The following is a 22,598-nucleotide window of genomic DNA, read 5'->3' as shown; positions in this document are numbered from 1 at the left end:
GCAGTAGCCTCCTTTCCGATCAGCTGTCGGTCACTGCATTGACTGTCATGTTAACCAGTTGAATGAGCATGTGGCCTAAAGGGGGAGGAGGGGGGGGTTGGGTTGTCGGCTGCAACTGGTAGAAGAGCAGCTGCCCAGTTCCAGACAGAAGCTGCCCACCACTCTCACAAAGCTGAGTTTGTCTCCTCGCTCTTTGGGTTCTCTCAGTCCGTCAGTCACTTGGATCCACAGAAAGGAGCAGTTTGTCCCTGCAGGGTTTCAAACGCCAAACCGCCTGAATAATCACAACGGCCCCCCAACTGAAAACGGGGTGGAGTTTCTTCTCCCTCTGAGGCCTTTTCTGCTTTGTCAAGCACTTGGTCACAGATTGCGAGGCCCTTTCGGATCACACAATGTGACCGGGTTTCTCTACTCTTTGATTTGTGGTGACTTTTGATTCCCTTGATTCTTTGGACTATAGGAGTAGAATTTCTGATTTGGTTAAATATTGAATTTAAAGTTGTTTTTCACAACAAATGTCAAGTGTATAAGTGCGTTTTTTTGCATTTATTTCTCCCTATGAGACTACGTATGTTTTTTTTTAAAGCTTTTCGCAGACTTGTGCCTCGAGTCGTTTTTTGGTGCATTGCTGTCTGTTTGAAAATTATTTAAAAACATAACACAGGAAGTTTAGTGTTAAAGTTCCCTGCTTATTGGAACTACCGAGCACTAGAAGTTGGTTTTAATTGTCTGGTCAGATTGGTTGTCTTATTCTTTGATAAATAATAATTTTGACAATTTAAGAAAACAGGTTTGGTAGAAAAAAACGATAGCATTAAAATATTTCAACACTCAACTACAGGCCTGATTAAGACATATATCGCTGCTGGCTCTAGAATCAGATCCCACCAAAATCTATTTCCATATCTGTGCTGTGCTGCACTACTTGCAGCTTTACAGAAAATTAAAGAACCAAGCTGTTCTCTAAGACCCAAAATGCCATGTCAAGGTTCTTGTGGCCATGCTGTGCTGCAGGCTCTCCAGCTGTACTCTCTGCCAAGAGGGCCGCCGTCGCCCCTGGAGAGGTGCCAGATTACAGTCAACTTCTGAAAACACAGCACAGCAGAATTTGACTGACGGCCATAATGAAAATTACGCTATGGCTAAAAAGCCCTTTTCAAATCACTTCATTTTGCTTTGGCCAGCTGGCTTATCGGAATGAAAGCCCAGATCTATATACAGATTGAACACACTTGTGTCCAGTAATATAATCAGAAAAGACGAATCAATTTTAGAAGTATGGTCGTTGTATGCTGAAAAATAGGCTGCAAAGACTTGATTGCAACCTATACCAGTGTTTTAACAATATTATTTTGTGTCTTTTTTTGCTAGTAACTATTCAGTAAAATATGACATTATATATGGTGGCCACATACACTTGGTCTGATGTTATTTTATAATAATGCGCTTATATATCCACGTTCTTTGAAAGCGGTAGCACAAGAGACTCACCCTGCTTCACTCTTTATCAGTTGGCCCTGAACCAGCTGGCTCTGTAGACCATCTCAGGTGCCTCTCTCTGGATATAGGAATTTAAAAAAAGGGAGAGAGAGTAATGATAACATAGGAAAATACATAATTCCTCAAATTGTGTGTGGTATGCAGGGAAGATTCCCCTCCGCTCTACAGAATGGCCATATATAGTCAGGCCCGAGGCCGCTGACCTGCCTCCCTGCCTGCTATGCATCCATGGGGTGTGCCACGGCTGTGCCACTATTACTTTTACATTGTCACATCCCTATGTTTCATGTGCATGCATGTTTGTATGTCCGATGGTTAAAATCTATGGTGAATTGACATGGGAGGGTCTATTCGGTGCACTTACTGATAATAACAAGCAAGGTCATGTGGCTGAAAAGCACCAAATGGAAAGATGATTTATTCATTTTATGTGCACATGCACTGCACATAACAGGCTTTTCTCATTGGCTTACTTTACATCCAGTATCATCATATTCTAAAGACATATTACCTCCAGCAAGCCAATTCAGGAGCAGCTTATACGATATTTGTGCACTGTCCTCCATCTCCTTCCTTTGTTTTCTCCTCCAACCTTAGGGGCAGCCTCGCCCCTGCCCTCAGGACAATAAACTCTCTCCTCAGGGGGCTGGCCATGCCTGATGGGCACACTGGGTGGGGAGCTGCAGCTGAGGAGGGAGCAAAAACCTATCGTACAATCTGTCAAATGCCTACTAGTGCCATATGGTTTTGGGCGAGACTGGTGCTTAGCTCAGAGCAGTGGTTATTAGCGATCAAAGCAACGAGGTGCTTTGAATGTTTGTTGAAGTTGTGGATTTTATAGAAAAGGCTACTGCTGGATTATTAATGCAGTCTGCAAACAACTAAAGATGCTCCAGGTTGCACTTCAAATCAGTGATGCAGTTGAACAATAAACTTTATTATGAAAGTTGACAATAAGTTATATATTTGGAACAACAGCTGTAACTTGATTTAAGAACACTTTTTGACAGACATAAGATTGATTGATTGATTGATTGATTCAGACATTCGATTTCAACAGCACTGAACTAACCGCTTCACACCTACTTAATGTTTTTATATAATTAAATGCAGTGGGCTGAGGTTATGTGCAATTTAGTGGTTTTGTGGACTATTTGTAAGATTTTGGCATAGCTTTAATATTATTATATTAAATCTGCATTGACGATCATAATTAAAAATGCGGATGGAAATAGTGAATGGGTAAAAATTGCTCCCCAATGACAGATTTGTACTAAAAAAATCATAATTGTCGGACCCAGAAGAAGCAGGAAATTAACTTTTATAAATATATTTATGACTTGTTACAGTGGATTAGATGCCATTGCCAGGTTGTTAAGAATGACTCTTGGTAAAGGTTCTGGGAGCCTGTGTGCTGATTGGCTCTGCAGCTTTGAGGTCAGAATCGGGGTTGTTGAATGTGTCACCCACGCTTCATATTGTGTCACCCTCACGCTCTTTTATCTTTTATGTGTCACAACACAGGCCAGCATGTAAATTTTTTTGTGCTCTTTTCTAAATAGCTGAAAGGAACGTGTGAAACATCTCGAGCTCAAGGTGTAGTGAACACACACAAGGTGTCCACTCTGCACCCTCTCTGACAGTGTGCATGTCTTTTATCACCCATCTCCCCCACAATGACCCTCTCCCTAATGGGTGTCACAAGACCCACGACATCCCCTGACCGGCCACACTGCCCTGAACAAACCTCTCTGTGTCCGTGTGTGTGTGTGTGTGTGTGTGTGTGTGTGTGTGTGTGTGTGTGTGTTCGTTCAGGCAACTGTCTGTGTGAAGCTCATTGAGAAACATCATTACCCGAGTGGTGTTGAGATGAGACACAAAGGCGCCGGCTCACGAGACAGTCTCTTGCCTGTCTTGATCCAGCGCCGCTGACTTCACTTGAGAGCGCTTTTTCTCTTCGAGACCACATTTCCTTGAGACATTTCTTGTCTTGATGTGCAGGGACGAGTAGATCTTCTCATTTCCCCGTTCAAATCAGGGACGGGATTTTCTCGAGAGCAAATTCCTTTTCTTTTTAAGACCCACTCAGCTTCGCTCTCATTCCTACCACATGCAGTCAAAAACAATTTCCGAGCATCAGCTTCTAGTTTTTTTGGTTATTTTAATGACATCATACCAGGGCTATGTTTTACTAGAATCCCAATGTGCATCTTTCCCTGCTTTTTAAAAACCTACAACTATCATGTGGAGTAGACAAACCTATGAATTACAGCTATAATTCACGCCATCTCGTCTCTGGCTGATTTTTACTTTTACACCCTTCAAGTGTAATATTTAAACTCCTGTTTAGACCTGTGCAAAGGCTCCACCAAGCAGCTTTGATCCCTTACAGCAGCCAACTACTGCACCCTGACCAATAGAGGTACAGTCACATCAGCTGGCCTCCTGTTTGAGACTCTTATTCAGCCTCTCTCCTCATCTCTCTGCTCACTTCCTGTCTTTTAATCTCCGTCCAGTCTCATCACCGTTTCCTTCTTGGTCTTTGCCATCCATCCTTAGTTCTCTGGAGAGTGCAGGATTGGAGGTTGTCTGACCCAATTCACACACACACACACACACACACACACACACACACACACACACACACACACACACACACACACACACACACACACACACACACACACAGTGTGCTGGTATGCAGCAGCAGTGCAAAGTGGAAGAGCCCAGAGAGGCAGAGGCAAGGCAAAGCCCTGGATGTCATGTGCCGCTACTTACTGCTGATTTATCATTTCTTCCCCCAGCATTCATCTGATGTGTGTCGAGGAAGACGTAGGCAGAAGTGTGTATCTATGTGTGTGTGCGCAGGACTTCCCAAGGTAGATGGAGGTTGTGACCTGTCAGTTTATCACCTTTCGTCGACCCACCTCCTCACTCTGCCAGTTCAAATCTCGCCTTAGATCTTCACGTGACCCTGGGGGGGGGGGTGTCATCCATCCTTTATTACCACAGCTCTACCAGTGACCTTTTGAAGAACCAAACCGTGGCACCCAGCAGCTCTCTCACTCCCTCGCTGTCTGAACTAATAATATGAAACCCAGTTTGCTTTGCACCTATATGGCTAGTTAGAAAGCCTGTCGCTCAATTTTAGCACTCTGTTGTGCAATGTTGTTGGGTGGGGGTGGGGAGGGGAGAGTAGGTTGACCTGGTTTGAAAGCCAGCCCGGCATTTTGAAATAGCCGCTAAGTGTGATTGATCTTACATTAATGTGAACGATGCAGGGAGGGAGAGGTCCTTCGTGTTCTGGTCAATCAGGAAGCAGAGGATACGAGCCTTGTGGAAAAGTGTATGGGAAGCTGCACTCCCCCTTTGTCCACACTGACTCAGTGGGCAGACCACTAACGATACTGCTGAGCATTACTGTTCACTCCTGTTAAGTGAAAATCCAACCTAAAACACAAATCACTGGTTTTCTAATGGGGATCTTGAGCCGATGTGTTCCGGCACCTCATTGGAAATAAAATGATTCTCATTTCGTACCCCTTTATGTCAGCAGAGCAGCCAGTTAGAGCCTCGCTTATCGAGTGTCTAGCGCTGTGTGAGATTTATGTCCCCACAGTGGTGTTAGCAGAATGGTGTATTTCGTTTTAGGGTAGATTTTGACTTAATGTCTCTGGCTCTAAAGGCAGTAAGTCAGTCAGTGGTTTAGTGCTGAGCTGGAGGGAGGCCAGCAGCACATCTGGCCATGGTTAAGAGGAGCTGCGATGGAGGAGTGGAGATGGAGGCCAGGGAGGGCTGAGTGATAGCTCGGTGCCTCAGATAACCCCTCCACAGCCACGCCTAGCTGGCCGCTTCAAGGGGCCCTTTAGAGCTGCAGCCCTCCTGTGATCAACCCAATGCTTGTAACAGGAGTCCAACCACAGGACTAGAGCTGAAACCATCAGTCGATTATCAATAAGTCTATCGTCAGAAAATGTAATGGTCAACAGTTTTATAATTCATAATTGTTTAAATTGCTTATCAAAGAAAATCAGATTGTAATGTTCTGCTTTTCTGTATATAATTGTAAATAGAATGTGTTTGTTTTGGACAAAACAAGACATTTGAAGACTTGGCCTTTGGCTCTTTGAAGTTATACATTTGCATTTCTTACACTGCTTTGACATTTTTAGATTCAATTATTGTTCAAATAATAGTAAAAATAAGCAACAGATTAATCACAAATGATATAATCATTAGCTGCAGCCTTTTATAGGATAAATGTTCTTTAAAAAGTAGTAGTAGAACTTCAACAGTAAGTGTCTTTATTAACATTGATCCTTCTACTTCACTTAACACCTCGTTGACCCAAAAACCCTGAAGAGAGTAAGGGCATGAATATAAACTACAAATTCAATATGTCAGATGTTGCATTTCTTTTCCTAAGTCAGTCATTGAATGCTGCATATTATGCTCTTAATGATTAAATATACTTGTTATTGAGATGTGCATAATTTATGGCTGAGAGGACTAGAAGTGGTCACCAATATCTGCAAAAAGTTAATAAGTCTAGAAACCCGCCCTTCCCTATCAAAGCAAAGGAATGCCAGATCCATGCTGAAACTCAAGAGCGTTGTTCGGTGCCTGGAAGAATATCCTTATTGAAGTATCTGGTTAATGTGTTTCTGAAGAAAAATAGAATAATATTGAGATATATGTTCAGTTAAAATTCAGTGGTTTGGTACAATGGTAAACAAAAGGATGAACATGAATCAACATGAAAACACAAGACTAATAACTACATTTACATACATACACATCACATAAATGATATAGAGCCACAGCTATATCATTTATGTGATGTTTTCATGCTAAAATGCTAAATATCATTTAGTTACAACTGGTTAATATCCTGCAAATTAATTGATAATGAAAATAATCGTCATAGCGCTAATCTACAGCCATAGTTGTATCTTTAAAGTGCTTAATTTACAGTCATATGGGTGAGAAATATGCTGAATCTGTTTACTTTGCTGCTCTCCATCATTTTGTTTGCCAGTCCCTCTTAGAATAACCTAGGCAAAAGTAGTTTTTTAAGATTTATTGAGCAGAATTGGCAACATCCATTCTCCAAATACAACTTTTCAAAAACTTTTAATTTGTAGTGATGATGAGTTTAGTGTCAACCCCAAAGGAATTGCCCAGTTTGCTTATTTCAAGGACAAAGGATGGATTAAATCAGTGGATTAAGCATGTCAAAAACTCATCTCAGAACTCATATTCTAACGTGCAACCAACCCAGTTGTTTTGTGGTATCAAAATGCAATAACCTTGCGGCCTACATAACACTATCTCCACCCACAAGCTGAGAGATGTTTGGGTTTATATGACCATAAATTCTTCAGGCTCACAGGAAAGGAATCACAGCACATTCATATCCTCACCTCCTGGTGTCACTTCCAAACCACATGTCTTTAAATCATCAATGAACCCAATGAAAACAGACATTTTTCTTTGGCTGTCATAGGTTTACACACATGTATCTAGGAACTGTCAGCTGTAAAACTGTAAGAATTATCAGCTTTAGTTTATTAACAGCCAAAGAGGGGCATTGTTTTTGAGTTGGCTGTATCCCACAGCTATCTGGATGGCCTCTCTGTGGCTGTATCCTTGGATCAAAGCAAGCTTTGTCTCAAAAAAGCATTCAATTCAGAGTAAGCTGTCACGCTAATAGACGAGGGTTGCTGGAGTACAGAGACACAATTAACATCTTGATTCTTTAATTCCCGACCTCTTTTCTTTCTGCTCATTTTTAAGACGGAGAAAGAGAAAGCAGCCATCTGATATTGACACCTTTTTAACCTCTGCAGTTGCAGTGTTTACACCTGGTGTTGGGTGCGGGTGTGTTTCAAACAGCAATGATTCCTGTCATTAGACAGTCAGTGTTGACTCAGTTTGGGGTTCATAGGTACAGACAAAATGGTGACTAATGCAGTTACATTATGCTTAGAAATTGTTAACAAAAGTCACATTGTCTTGCTTAAAACAATTAATTATCGTTTAACTAATCTACTAATCAAATTACTTAATTGGTTAAGCTCAATAATGATACAATTATAATCACATACATGTTAACACACCCTGTTGCATCACATAATTGACATTATGCTTTGGTCTTCTTAAGCACCGGACTTTAAGAGATTAAATTAATAAACCTAGTGAAATTTCTACTGAAGAACAGTCGGTGTGCATTTAAGTCATGAAGTTGACTACAGAGTTCCTCCTGGTGACACCTGTGACCAGTGGACCCAGTAAAGCAGGATGCTTCAGCGCTAGCAGCTAGAACACGGGGAGCTGACGGCCATAATGTCAGCGTCACTGTGGTTTTTGTGGTGGTGACCCCTGGGATCAGAGTGGAGAGGATTAAAGGCATTGTAAAGTGTCCCTCTCATCCCCCCCCTCCTGCCCAGTGAAAAGAGAGGGCCCCTAAGCCAGCATGGCTTTTATTGTCATAATCCATACAGTTTCAATTGACTATGGAATGCACTGGCTAAAATGATGATGATGATGATGATGATGGTGGTGGTGGTGGTGTAGGGCGGGGGTGTCCATATGTGTGTCTGAATGTGCATTTACTTAACCTGCAACCGTGCATGAGGTCTGTACAGCGTTATTATGTATGTGTCCCTCCTATACTGCAGTGACCAGCAGAGACTCAGCACTATCACTGCAGTGAGGTCCTGAAGAGCCAGAAGGGGAATACCCAATGACCCAACTGGGCCAGCTCCCAAAAATGTCCCGTGTTTTATCTCCTCTCTGGGATGGTGGGTGGGAGGGAGGGGGCCGAACAGAGGCCTCTATTTCGGTCCTTTGTTTATGTAAGGAGTGGCAGTAGGGTGTTGGGAGAGCAAAGGAGTCTGGGAATGTTGGGACTGTATAGCTTGGGAATAATATTCTCATCTGCGGTTTGTACTGTATATAGTGGGTTTATTTATACCATGGGATGCATCAGGCTTGAGATTGCAATCTATGATGGGAAAAAGTTGTATTCAGTTGATTGATTGCAGTCTGAAACCCAAAGATATTCAATTTACAATGACATGAAACAGATCACATTTGAGAGGCTGAAACCACCAAAAGTCTGGCATTGTTACTGGAAAAGTGATTAATCAATTATTAGGAATTGACATCCAGATGACGCTGTGACACCCCCAAGTCTTATGAGATGTGGTGCTGATTTCAAAGCAACAACTAACAGCAAAATGAAAGTAATTTTTTTCCAGGTGTCTTCCAATGTGTCAATTTGTATTGTATTTTGAGTTTATATTCTGTCAGTCACACGTGTGCCATACTTCTGTAGTTCATTGATCATCACCCACTTGATGATAAAAGTACAATGAATGGATGCTCACCTGATTTGGTCTCTTCACAGGGACGACACGTCAAGACTGGACAGCTGGCTGCCATCAAAGTCATGGACGTCACAGAGGTAAGGCTCAATGTTGTATTGTTTCAGCTTCGACATCACGATGTAAGCATGTGCAGTAGTAGTCGTAGTGATGACATGCTCGCTAGGAAATGAACTTAAGTATAACAAAGCACTTGGATGTATTTGAGTGTTTGCTCCTATTGTCTGGTTAATATTTAAATCAGTAGACATTCCATCCGATCTGACGTCTACATGTTTTTGAGCTTACAGAGGAGAAAAATGCCACGCTCTGTACTGAGTTCCACCCCCCCCCCCATAATAAACAGCAGGGGAGGGGTAGAGGCAACAGGATGCTTATTGAGTGAAATGCGTCATTTGGCGGCCAGCAGGCTGCCCTCAGCCGTGGGAGGTCCTGTCTGAAGATGAGAGAACGCACACAACCACACATGCACATATGGAAAAAACACAAAGCAGAAGGTTTCAGAGTAGCAGTGAAGGCCAGCAGGGCCAACCACCCACACGGACATAATAATGATGGAGGAATTTGGCCGTAATGATACCGTACACACACGTTGCACCCATGACAGGCTCTGCTGGTGAATTCCGTTGAATGGGTTGCACTTGCGGCGTCCATCGCCCTCCCCTGGGGGAGCAGAGTCTAAAGTCATCAGCTAAATTTCCCTCATGCATCACTACCCTTATAAGGACACATTTACCGCTATTGAGTCCCACATACACTGCACCATGATCAACAAAACCTTGAACGAGGCTACTGACGCAGCAGCAGATAGCCCATGTGCCCCGACTTGCCTGCTGCCACTCCTCACATAAACCTACGTCACGCTGAGTCACAAGTGACACACTTTACTGATGCGTTATCATGTGTAACCGGTGTAGAGGGTATTGCTCAACTTGTTTCCTGTTTTCTATGACAGGACACTACTGTAGGTGTACCTTCTAGACATGTATAGACAACAAATGGAACGGATCATTTTTCACATGAAGCAGGTGCACTCTGAGGCTTAACCTGTTTTACTTGCCCGCTGCAGTAAATGTCTTAGACGGCTTGATCATAAGCCCTATTATTATTACCTGCACACGATTTATTGTGTATTGTCTCCAGCATTAACCTGATAAAGCTTACTTAAAGGAGTCCTCTCTGATTTTCAGGACAGTGTGACTGTGATTTAATTTGTTGGCATTCAACAGTATGCTAATCCAATTTTATAGCCAAAACGATTAAATTAATGGAGAAAATCATCGTTGATAGAAACAATTGTTGGTTGCATAACTAAACCTCATGGGCACTCATTAAAAGGAAGCACCTGGTTTTGGACTTATCTTTATCTGAACCACACCTGGTCTTCCTTATCTTATAACTGTTACCTGATCATCTTCGCCGGGGGTTTAGTGAGGCCATGTTGCACTCCCTCCTCTGTCCCGGCTCTAGAGCTCATCCACAGGCATCGCTGGGCTGTCCTGTGTCACTCTGACCCACATTCTCATCCCTGCTCCACATTCTCAAATCCAAACGCTCCTCAACTCCACTATCTGCCTAATAGCCCTGAAGATAAAAATGGATGCCTTTCTACTTCGGCTTTATAAAATGAAAAAGCATATCCCATCATCCTGGTATAGGATTAGTTGACTGGAAGATTGGGGCTTTGTTCTTGTGTAGCAACATCATGTTATATTTTTCAATCTGGAATGTATTAAACCAGTTGTTGAAAAAGACATGAAAACAAACATTTTCTTCCATGCGCTCGACCATGATAATTCCAAACAGTCCACTACTTAAAGAAAAACTGTATTTCATAATATTCATGCATTGTATTATCGTCTTGAGTCATAGCCTCAAACACAATGTTTGATTATCATGTACTACAACCTCTTCTTTGTGTGTTGTACATTGAGACATTGTTTCCCCTCAAATCCTCCCTGCTGTCATTTGACAAACCTCCTCTCCTTTCATTCTCTCTCACATCACCATATGATTGTGTCAGTCTTTCCCTCACCGTGCAAAGGCTTTCACAGTCGGCAGTGTGATAACCCAACAGCTGCACGGCAGAGAGGGGGGTGGACGGGCGAGGGGGAGGGAGGGCTGGAGGGGGTGGACGGGGGTTGCGCACAACAGAAAAGCTTACGTCAACTCAAACGAGTCATGCAGCAGCAGTATGGCCGCCCGCACAGACAGCCAACTGCCATTTTGCTATAGGTGATGCATGCACACGACCCGGTGCGGAAATACACACAAATGGCATCACATTACTCTTAATTTCACCATATTGTGGTGCTTTAAAGCCAGGTGATAATTTAATAAAATCACTATTAGTATAACGAGGCACAGTCTGCAGTGATAACGCTGTGGTGTCCCCCTCCTCCCACTGTACTTTCTATAGGAGAGGCCATGTAACCGTAAAGCAAAGCACTCGCGGGCTGACCCCTGCATGTGTTCAATTAGTGTGTCACTGTTAATCATTGTCAAGTTGCTACTGGGTGCAAGCAGGGAGTTAGCACTGCAGCTAGTTGACCTTTTTTTTTTATTTTTTTTATCAAGATGTGATGCAGGACAGGTTCGCTTCTGTCTTGCACTAAAGGCCGTTTGCAACAGAGACTATAAACGCTGCATTAAAGCTACATCTGGCAGTTGAATTAGCTTTTCTTAAACTCACTGATTTCCTTTGAGTGTTCATGGTCTCTGTGTCATTATCATCATGTGTTTTACGAGGTTGCATTAGATATTTTAAAGCATCCATTTTCTGCCTCCATTAGATAATCCTACACAAATTATGCATGATATTATGTGTGTTTTTGCAGGTAAATAGATCCCTAGCTTTCTTCACAGTTCTAAGCAACTATATTGAGGATAATGTCTGCCTGATACTAATGGATTAACTGTCTGGGATTTGCCATCGATCTAATGTATATTAAGTTGTTTTTTTTTGTTTGTTTTTTTACAAGGGATTAACAATAATGGCTACTGTACTCATCAGCTCGCGATTAGACTCACTCATGCATCATTAATCCCTAAACAAAGGAATGATTTGCCAGTAGACGCACGACTGCTTCTGCATTGTTGCATGGCCAAAAGATGAATGAGGCCAGGCTGAAATAAAACCAGGGCGTCGTCGCATAGCTTGACCCTTGCTGTGACCCTAAGGATGGAAGTGAATTATTCTGAAATAAAATGTCACTCAAGGCCAAAAGATGATTTAAATCACCACAGTGATTATTGTTTCATCAAAGAGTTTCCAGTGGAAGGACAAACAACCTTGTGTCTTATTATACCTCTGTAACATGTGTGTGTTTGTGTGTCTAGGATGAAGAGGAGGAAATTAAACTGGAGATCAATATGCTGAAGAAGTATTCCCACCACAGAAACATAGCCACCTACTATGGTGCTTTCATTAAGAAGAGCCCCCCGGGACACGATGACCAGCTATGGGTAAGTCCTCTAATCCATTCAAGATATTAAGGTTGACTATGAGAAATATGTAGCTGCCATGATTATTTCTTACACCAACTTTCCCTTTTCAGTTATCCTAAGCTCTATGATCCCCAACGATGTAGTGTTTTGATTTATATTTGTGCAATGTTCACAAGGGGCATGTGTTAAACGTTAGATGTCACAAGCTTATTCTCTGACAATACGTACCCCTCTCTAGTTGGTGATGGAGTTCTGTGGAGCTGGTTCCATCACAGACCTTGTAAAGAACACCAAGGGGAACCAGCTGAAGGAAGACTGGATCGCCTACATCTCCAGAGAGATCCTCAGGGTGAGTACCTCCTATCTCCTCTCTCCTTGTCTCCTCTCCTCTCTCACAGTCACTCATGTCCTGTGTTTCTCCTCCTCCTCCTCCTCCTCCTCCTCCTCCTCCTCCTCCTCCTCCTCCTCCTCCTCCTCCTCCTCCTCCTCCTCCTCCACCACCACCACAGGGTCTGGCCCACCTACATGCCCACCACGTCATCCACCGTGACATCAAGGGCCAGAACGTCCTGTTGACGGAGAATGCTGAAGTCAAACTAGGTGATTGGCAACACTTTTATTTCCGTGTGATTGCTAACTTTTCCTCAGATCAGTGTCCGATGTGTTCAACGCCTTGCTGACTGTGGTCACTCTTCTCTCTCTAGTCGACTTTGGAGTGAGTGCTCAGCTCGATCGGACAGTGGGGAGGAGAAACACCTTCATCGGGACCCCTTATTGGATGGCCCCTGAGGTCATTGCGTGTGACGAGAACCCAGACGCTACATATGACTACAGAGTAAGGTCACACCACTCAAAGGTTGACATTATGTAATTGTGTACAAAAGGTGTGTTGCACCTTGATTTGTCCGTGTGCTTGCTGCAATTAATGGCCGTCGTCTTTTCTTGCAGAGTGATCTGTGGTCTTGTGGAATCACAGCTATTGAGATGGCTGAAGGAGCACCACGTGAGTGCCAGCTTTTATTAATATTACTGATTTTGCGTCGGTTCAGCCTATTGAATTCTTATTGATGCTGTGTGTGTGTGTGTGTGTGTGCGTGTGCGTGTGCGTCTTCTTCCAGCACTTTGTGACATGCACCCAATGCGTGCGCTCTTCCTCATTCCAAGAAACCCTCCTCCCAGGCTCAAGTCTAAAAAATGGTGAGTACTACCCAGAACAGGATGTCCTTTGTGCATTTCTATCCTTTCCAATCCTATTTTCACCCTGATTTTCATCTTGACACAGGATTATTTTATATATAGATTTCTTACTTGGTCCCTTTATGGGTACTCTTCTGCGTTTTCATTTATTCTCTGACCAGGCAGCTACAGAGGCTTGAATCGGCCTTTTCCTCTGTGCTTTGCTGCTGAGTAAAACATCTGTGGTACACCTGCTCTGGCAGGCTCAGCCTCTACTGGCACGCACTGCAGCGCTGCTCTGGACGCACTGCAGAGAAACCTTTTTTTTTTTTCTATCTGGCACTAGAGCTGAGATTAATTAGTTCCTATTTATAACAGAAGTTGTGGTATAGCTGGGCCTCTACACTATTATGGATCCTATCTTGCATTTAATGATTAAAAATAGTGGTGGTTGTTATGCTGTTCGATCGAAAGTGAATTTGAACCCACCCATCAATGGCAGCAGGTGCAATGTTGACGATAATTTCATTGTACTGCGCCCCATATTTCAGAGCTTTCATGGTAAATATGCAATGAAAGGTTAGATACCGCCTGTCCACATGTATAAACCTCAATTTAGACTGAGAAATCAGAAGGCTGTTGTGTTGTGTTGTGTTGGGGCGGCTGGGCCACATGAGGTAGAGCGCTTGACCTGCAACCACAAGGTCAGTGGTTCGAACCCCTCTACAGGCAACATGCCGAGGTGTCCTTGAGCGAGATACCTAACCCCAAAATTGCTCCCCGGGCGCTTCATTGCAGCCCACTGCTCCTCCGGGATGGGTCAAATGCAGAGAACCGAATTTCCCCATTGTGGGACTAATAAAGGCTTAATTATTATTATTATTATTTCCAAGACATAAAGGGAGGGAGTGTTGCAAGGACTGATTTGGTAATCTGTAATCAGAGCTTGTTTGCACAAGTGTCTGTTTTACTTACTATCCTTGTTTGTGCTCTATGCTCTAATGGCTGAAATATATCTCTGAGGACCGCTGTCTCTTTTTCTGTGTAACCCTTTCTCTCTACAATCCCCACAGGTCCAAAAAGTTTTTCAGTTTCATCGAGGGCTGTCTGGTGAAGAACTACACGCAGCGCCCCCCGACAGACCAGCTGCTGAAGCACCCCTTCATCCGAGACCAGCCCAACGAGAGGCAAGTCCGCATCCAGCTCAAAGACCACATCGACCGCACCAAGAAGAAGAGAGGAGAGAAGGGTACGTCTCTCTTTGTCTTTACTTGCCAACAGCGTTGCCTATTCACAGAAATGTGGCAATAAATTGTGTTATAGATAATAACATGCATTTCTTGAGCCAGTTTCTGATGCGATTCTGACTTTTTCATTTTATCGTGTACAGATGAGACGGAGTACGAATACAGTGGCAGTGAGGAGGAGGAGGAGGATCCCCCAGAGCAGGAGGGAGAGCCCAGGTATGCCTGAGTAGTTGCCTCTTAAAAACTAGTCCCCCTACTTATTGTAATACATTCCAATCTAAACCCAGTGTCTCTCTAATCTAACCGTTATTTGCCGATTCCTCCCATCGTCCAGCTCCATTGTCAATGTGCCGGGTGAGTCAACGCTGCGGCGCGACTTCATCCGCCTACAACAGGAGAACAAGGAGCGTTCGGAGGCGCTGCGCCGACAGCAGCTCCTCCAGGAGCAGCAGCTCCGGGAGCAGGAGGAGTACAAGCGCCAACTACTGGCCGAGAGGCAGAAACGCATTGAGCAACAGAAGGAACAGAGGAGGCGGCTGGAGGAGGTAGGATGATTTTTTTTTTTTTGTTCTTTCTTGGACATTTTTCTCTTATGAGATAAGACTGATCTGACTGCAGGGAATCATGTTTTGTTGAGAAATGTTGACATTTCTTTGTCTTCTGCCCCCACAGCAACAGCGCCGTGAACGGGAGATGAGGAGGCAGCAGGAGCGTGAGCAGCGTCGCCGTGAGCAAGAGGACAAGAGGCGTATCGAAGAGATGGATCGTAGACGTAAAGAAGAGGAGGAACGCCGGCGGGCTGATGACGAGAAGAGAAGGAACGATCGTGAACAGGTCAGCTTTAAAACAATTTTATGTAGAATGTCTTCAATGCATGTATCCTCGCGAGGCATTGCTTTGGGCTCTGACACACAATTCTTTTGATTTGCTAGTCGTGGTGAAAGAAAGGATGCTTGTCGGTGTGTTCCTCAAGGCTGTGAATAAATCTGTACAATGTGGAAAAAACAAAAACATCCTTGTGCAGTCAGGGGGCTGATTCAGAGGATGTATTTTTAAGGTGGCACACCTGCCACATTGCCAGTGAGAAAAATCCAAAATTAGATATTGACTGCTGGCTGAGATATTTGCTGTGAGATTTGCTGTTATTGTAATTTGAATTAGACAAAAATATGATTAGAGAAAACATACTCGACTTAAACCTGGATATTGTATTTCCACTCTTTCCACTCCCACTAACCACACTGGCTGCTTTTCTTTTCTTTGATTGACAGGAGTACATCAGACGTCAGCTGGAGGAGGAGCAGAGACACCTGGAGATGCTGCAGGAGCAGCTGCTCCGTGAACAGGCCATGCTGCTGGTCAGTCACACACATGCACCACATGCTGCCCGTTACAGTTAACAAGTGTTTTGCAGTAATTTGTGCATCCAAGTTCAGTTCAGTTTACCACTGCAATTTATCCCTTATTTTCTCTGTGAAGATTGATTTCAGGTGTGTTGCTTATTAGGGATCATCGAATTGTTTCATCATTTAGATGACAAAGAAATGTTGTGTTCCTCCATTGTATCATGTTGTTAATTCTTTCTTTCTTTATTCCACATTTTGCTTTCATTTTGTAAAGTGAACCAAATCAATAATTTGATGAATGATTGGAAATCCAAAATCTTCTTAGGCATTTTTTACGTTGGATTAGATTATATTTCATTCAGTCTGCACCGTGTATTCTCCTTCTAATAAAGATTAAACAGGTAGTTGGTTTGTCAGGCTGACGCATGCTGCCAACTCTCCCGTCTCTTCTCACCACCTTAAATCAACCCCACACTCTGCAATAGGAGTTCAAGTGGCGGGAGCTCGAGGAGCAACGCAAGGCCGAGCGACTCCATAAGCGCCTGCAGCAGGAGCAGGCCTACCTGCTGTCGCTCCAGCACGAACCCAAACAGCCGCCTGGCGACAAGACCAAACTCCCCTCAGACCATAGCAAACCTCCACAGACCTCCACCCTGCCCCCGGCCAGACTCCTCACTGCAACCCCTCAAGCTCAGGTCCTAGACAGTGCTGTTTCCTCCAAAGCCCTTCAGACAGTCCCCTCAGACAGCCCTAAGTCCCAGATAGCAGTGCCAGAGAAGACTGACTGTCCCAGCCAGCTCTCAAACACCCCCAACACCCCTCAGACTGAAGCCCCCACTGACTCTGAACCTCCCCAGCCCGAAAGTTTGGAGCCCGATAAGCCTGCAGAGTCTCTCAGTCTTCCTCCTCAGCCTATCAGAGAGGTGAACCTCCTCGTTGGCTCTGCCTACCCCGCTGCCTGCTCTTTCCAGCTTCTTCTTGCTTATCCTCACACAGCCTCGGCGACCATAATATTAGAGGTGGTGCGAGCAGCAAATAGTTTTTTCTTTAACCCAAATAGTTACATTTAATTGGCACTTTCTGTTTTGGATGCAGTGGCGTTATTCCAAAGCTATAACTAATTTGTTACAACGCAGGCCTTCTCAGCCAGACCCTTTTGAATGCAACAAGTGGGGGGAACGTTGGAGAATAGAAACCCAGCAACCAGCCTTTTTATGTCCTGAGTATCTTCCACTCTCTCTTGGCACTCGCTCTCACTGTTGCTAGTCTCCTTGACTACTAAAACCGTCAGGATGTCCTAAATATTTGCGTCTTCATTTTAACTTGAAGCAGGCTGAGCAAGAGAAAGAGAAATTATCAATCTGTAGGAAAAATAAGCAAGATTCCACTTTCACTTCCATTAGCAACTTTTAGGCTTCATTTTTTCCAAATAATTTGTTTTTTTTCGTTTCCCCATAGGGAAAAAGATGATTTATTTCATGCTTATATCTTTTAGGTTTTGAATTTTTTTTATAGTTTCCTTCATTTTTCACTTTTATCTATGGTCATTTGAGTCCAAGTACTCCTTTCATGTTTTTCACTTGAAAGGGTTTTTTCCTCAGAACACTACAGAACAAAACCTTTTAGGAATTTCTCTTGATCTTGGATGGCCACCTGTGAAATTCTTCAACATTGCTGTTCTGACTCTCAATATGTGTGGATCGGGCCATTGCATGTTGATGGCTGAGGCCCAGACTAACATGCCGGACACCCAAGCAGGGTCTCCCGTCATCAACAGAGCTGTCTCGTCATTAACAATGATTTCTTTCCCACCATTTATCATGCAAAAGTAATTACAAGGATGTATTTGTTCGAGAGATTCCTGTCTCCACTTCTGTCTGTGCACATATACCTGTGTCTGTACGGCTGCCTCGAATGGGCTTCAAGCATGTTTGATGTCATTGTCACCAGATGTTGTTTGTCCGTCAAAACGAAGGTTTCTGTTGAAAAAAAAAAAATAACTTGAAAACTTGGATTTCATATTTTTTCTGTTTTGTAAATCATTGAAATATTTCCCCTGACCCTCATTCCATGTCTGTCCTGTACGATTCCCTCACCCCAGGCCGACGAGCGGTACCGTAAGAACATTCAGGGCTCCCCTCAGATTGCCCCTCCTCCCAAGCAGCCCCCTCTGCCTCCCCGCTCCTCTGAACCGTTCTCCAATGGCAGCTCCTCCTCCGAGGCCTCCGCCATGCACCGGCCCATGGAGCCTCAGGTAACTCCCCCACCTTTGCCTTTTCCTCTCCTTCCTGTTGCTCTCTTCCTCCCTCACTGCCAAGTTTGTGTACTTGCACGGTTTTGTGAATCAGCGAAGCAACAGCGGGGTCAGTTTCTGGACAGATGGGCGGTGAAGTGTGTATATCTTCCTCCTGTACAAAAACAGTTAGGGGCGTAGAAAGTAATCTGCAATGAAACAGATACCAATACATGTTAAAGGAATAGTTCATAGGAAATCTGCTTATTCACTACCACTCTCATTTCTATACGCTAAATATTAAGCTACCACCAGCTGCAGGTAAGCTTAGCATAAGGACTGAAAACGGGTGGAGACAGCTAGCCTAGCTCTGTCTGAAGGTGACAAAACCTGCCTATCAGCACCTCTAAAGCTCACTAGTTAACACGTTACCTAGTTTGTTCAAACAGCTTAAAAACCAAAGCCTAAGAACAAAAAGTTGTGGTTTTAGCTTCATATTTACCAATATGATAGTGATAGCGATCTTCTCGAACTAAATAAACATATTTCCCAAATAGTTGAACTGTTCCTTTAAGCCGTTGCATCAATCTGAAGCCCAGACAGTCGATCACATCATCATGTCGTGTTGCGCTGTATGCATGTGTAGGCTTTATATCTAAGCACATGTATGTGCAAAACCACACACATCTTCCCTCATGTCTCACTGTGTTGTCTGCTTGTTTCACCTCCTTCCTTCCTCCTTCCTCCCTCCTCCTCCTCCTCCTGTCCTTCCTCCTCCCTCATCCCTTAAAAGGTCCAGTGGTCCCACCTGGCTGCTCTAAAAAGCAGCAACAGCGCCGCCCCCTCTCCTCCTCCTCCTCCTCCTCCGCCCGTGGTCTCTCGCTCCCAGTCCTTCAGCGAGCCCGGTGGCGTGACCTCTAACTTTGCACACCTCCACCTGCGTTCCCAGGACCCCCACCATCACCAACACCCATCGCCCGCACGCACTGACCCCCAGCCCCAACCTCCCCTCCACCACCCTCAGGCCATTACTAGGGCCGAACACCAGGCCAGCGGCGAGGAGGTACCTCCCAAGGTAAGGAGCTGATGAGGGCCCCCCTCCTCCCCATCCCTATCCTCCCCTTGACTCCCTCATTCACTTCCTCTTCATGCCAATCACTTCACTTATCATGCTGTCTGTTTGTGATTGCTTCGATGTGTTCAGTGTCATTTCTTGAACATCACCATTGAACATTTAAATACAAGTAGTTGTGTTAAAACAAGGAAACGTCGCATTTCTGGGCCTTTTTAATTGAGTTTGCACATTCGGTATTGATTTTATATGATATCAATAAGCAACACTGTGTTTGGTGCTGGAGAGTATCTGTCCAGCTCTCTCTGATTGTCAGCTGTTGTGGGTAAAGAGATGTTTTTGTACTGTATTTCACTGTCTGGTCTTAGTACATCACTTCAAAGATGATGTCCATACACATGCCTTATTGGGTTTATGCAATTATAGTGTATATGTTGCTGTGGTTTCTGTCTTTTTTTTCTCCTACTTTTTATTTTACATAAAACTCTTGTTTTGGTAACTTTTAAATTCTCATATTGGATTTTCAATTTAAGTTCAACTGTATTTCATAAAGTACTCTGTTATCTTGACACACACAAATCTGCCACTATGTGAGGACCTTTTGAATCTCTTTCTTCCAGGTCCCAGTAAGGACAACATCCAGGTCTCCGGTACTGTCGCGCCGAGAGTCCCCTCTGCCGTCACAGCCCGGCAACCAGGGTGTACAGAGGAGCGCTGGAGGGTAAGTAAAGAGACCTCCGATTTTTAAGGATTTTCTCGTTTGGTTTATGAACTCTAGAGCCAGTTGCACACATTTAAACTAGTATTTCCGGAGCATTTCTTCTGCTTGTTAATGTGGCGTTGTTCTCTGTGACAGTAATGTGGAGCAGCGGCCGCTGTGGGACCGGGTGGAGAAGCTGCAGCCTCGGCCAGGCAGCGGCAGCTCCTCCGGCTCCTCCAACTCCAGCTCCCAGGCCAGTCCTGGTGACCGCTTTAGGCCACGCTGTGAGTCCCCTGGTACTGTACTCGGCTACATTTCACTAACTCTACTTATTGCTTATTAGCACATTATCATGACTACTATATTAAACCCCATTTTTGCTTGTTAATGTGCTATCTGCTCACTCTCCAGTACTTTTTTGCTGTTTTTTTTAATACAGGCAACTAAAGATGGTTTTAGAGCCAACTCTCTGTTTCAATTCACTAACTCAACCTCCTTTTGTTCCTTCAAAGCTTCCTCCAAATCTGAAGGATCGCCTCTCCAGCGGCCTGAAAATATTCCCAAAAAACAAGATGAAAAGAACCTTGCCAGGCCCACTCGACCAGCTGTAAGTCCACTGTTGCTAAAGTGCTGGTTGAACTTGTTTGATGCTGAATAGGTGAAAACTGTTTTGTGTTTTTCCTCTATTTTCTACTACTTAAATTATTCAATCACCTGGTGCAACTGCTCATGAATCCGATGGTTCGTGGTTGTTGGGGAACCTCTTAGGGTGATGCGGTAAGCCTTATTAAACGAGATTACATAATCACACCTACGCTATGCTTGCACCATTGCCCCATTCATTGCATTATGTGATAACGGTTTGTGATAAAAGAGCTGTCTCTCCTTTGTGAGGATTAATGCAATAAGTCTTACCTCTGTTACTGGATACTGTCCCTTGTGCCTGTGATGTGTTTGCCTTCTGCTGGCATCTTTCCTCGTGCCTGCACAGTTCTTTCTCACTTTATCGCTTTAGTCGACACATGGCACAAGAAGGGTTAACCCTCCGCGGCAGCTTCCCCAGCCTGGATTTGAATGCGACCCACATTTGAATGCGACCACATCCCTCCTGTTCCCTTGTAGCTCCCAGAGTTGCTCCTAATCACACCTTCCTTTGTTGTTGGATAAAATGTGGCACATGTGCGTCGCTGAGCATGCCTGGGAAGTGTGTCCCCTCCCTCTTCTTGCTTTTCACTGACCTTAAAAGACTGCATTGTTCACAGTCTGCAAGGAACAAGCTAAAGGGCAATGTGGTTACAAGACATGTACTTTAGAGGTTGCAACACTAATCTAGGAATCAGAAAACAATTCAACTATGATCGGATTTACCAAACAATATGCCACTTAACTCACTACAGCCTAGAACTTAGACTAACTGGGATCTTAGCCTGGGTCTCACGGGATTTTGAAACATGTCAACTCAAGGACAAGTCTTTAAAAGACTTAGACCTAGGCTAAGAATAGACAATGTACAAAAAATGAGGTATAAGGAAGTTGAACAGAGAAAAAGTTTATGAAGAAGGGAGGAATGTCCTCAAGATTTTCTAAAAAGCGAGAGCCTGTTATGAAGTGTTTTACTTAAGATCAATTCATTTATTTCAAAATAAAGTGGGTAAAAGCATGGCACCAAATTTGCTCACATACTATGGATTGGTAGCTTCTTGATTTGGTCAGTGCACACATTTTTAAACCAATAAGGCATAATTCTAGATAACCTGAGTTTCGCCAAGACATCGGACTTATGACTTCCTTACTGTCCCTCTTAGGATCTGACAGCTCTGGCCAAGGAGCTTCGCGCGGTAGACGACGTGAGGCCTCCCCACAAGGTCACCGACTATTCCTCCTCAAGCGAGGACTCAGGCACCACGGACGAGGAAGACGATGAGGAGGTGGACCAGGAGGCGGGAGAGGAGTCCACTTCGGGAGCTGAGGACTCTAGGGCTGGGTAGGTAGCGCTGTGATGATTTGTTGGCTTTACTGTCCGCATTTTCTGTTGCATTTATCTTTTATTTGCAAAAAACCCCCAAATTCTGTCAGTGCTGCATGGCTTTTTCTGCATGAATGTTAACACTGGTCTGATTACGGACATCAGATATTCCCATGGCTTCCGCAGGCGGCTGAGTAACGGGGAGACGGAGTCGGCTAAGACCATGCTGGTGGAAGACTCTGAGAGCGACCAAGCCAACACGCCCTCCAAGGATGGCACGCTGGTCATCAGACAGGTAAGAAGGGGAAAATTAGATTATCTACTTCTCGTCTTAACATCAAGATGTTCTAGGCACAGTTATAGGCACATTCTGCTTGTAAATAGTGGTTAGAAATGTCATTTTCATCTTTCTTTGTCCAGTGTCAGTGTTTTCCACCATTTCTTCCTATTACTGTATATTACCATGCCTTTTTTATGTTGTAGTCATTACAGACCTGCTGCTTCTCATTTCACATTTACAGAT

General features: G+C 44.0%; 1 protein-coding gene across 11 annotated transcripts in view; it reads left to right on the top strand.

The window, feature by feature from the left end:
- Positions 1-22,598, top strand: part of LOC129111682 (mitogen-activated protein kinase kinase kinase kinase 4-like) — a 31,836-nt gene that overhangs the window by 2,174 nt on the left and 7,064 nt on the right. For 3 of the 11 annotated variants that reach the window (XM_054623734.1, XM_054623730.1, XM_054623729.1), the window contains exons 3-21: positions 8,912-8,968; positions 12,228-12,353; positions 12,574-12,684; positions 12,845-12,935; positions 13,040-13,170; positions 13,284-13,338; positions 13,454-13,532; positions 14,585-14,760; positions 14,902-14,974; positions 15,093-15,303; positions 15,431-15,592; positions 16,030-16,116; positions 18,206-18,358; positions 19,131-19,412; positions 20,030-20,130; positions 20,266-20,405; positions 20,622-20,716; positions 21,915-22,093; positions 22,241-22,370. In XM_054623734.1, coding sequence (XP_054479709.1) covers positions 8,912-8,968; positions 12,228-12,353; positions 12,574-12,684; positions 12,845-12,935; positions 13,040-13,170; positions 13,284-13,338; positions 13,454-13,532; positions 14,585-14,760; positions 14,902-14,974; positions 15,093-15,303; positions 15,431-15,592; positions 16,030-16,116; positions 18,206-18,358; positions 19,131-19,412; positions 20,030-20,130; positions 20,266-20,405; positions 20,622-20,716; positions 21,915-22,093; positions 22,241-22,370 — 2,439 coding nt within the window. Of the gene's footprint in view, positions 1-8,911; positions 8,969-12,227; positions 12,354-12,573; positions 12,685-12,844; positions 12,936-13,039; positions 13,171-13,283; positions 13,339-13,453; positions 13,533-14,584; positions 14,761-14,901; positions 14,975-15,092; positions 15,304-15,430; positions 15,593-16,029; positions 16,117-16,589; positions 17,028-18,205; positions 18,359-19,130; positions 19,413-20,029; positions 20,131-20,265; positions 20,406-20,621; positions 20,717-21,914; positions 22,094-22,240; positions 22,371-22,598 lie in introns of all 11 variants that reach the window. The other 8 variants (XM_054623738.1, XM_054623731.1, XM_054623739.1 and 5 more) reach the window with 5 other exon arrangements.

This window comes from Anoplopoma fimbria, chromosome 22 (assembly GCF_027596085.1).
Source record: "Anoplopoma fimbria isolate UVic2021 breed Golden Eagle Sablefish chromosome 22, Afim_UVic_2022, whole genome shotgun sequence".
In the NCBI taxonomy this organism is placed as follows: domain Eukaryota; kingdom Metazoa; phylum Chordata; class Actinopteri; order Perciformes; family Anoplopomatidae; genus Anoplopoma; species Anoplopoma fimbria.
This window is presented reverse-complemented; position numbering and strand designations above follow the sequence as displayed.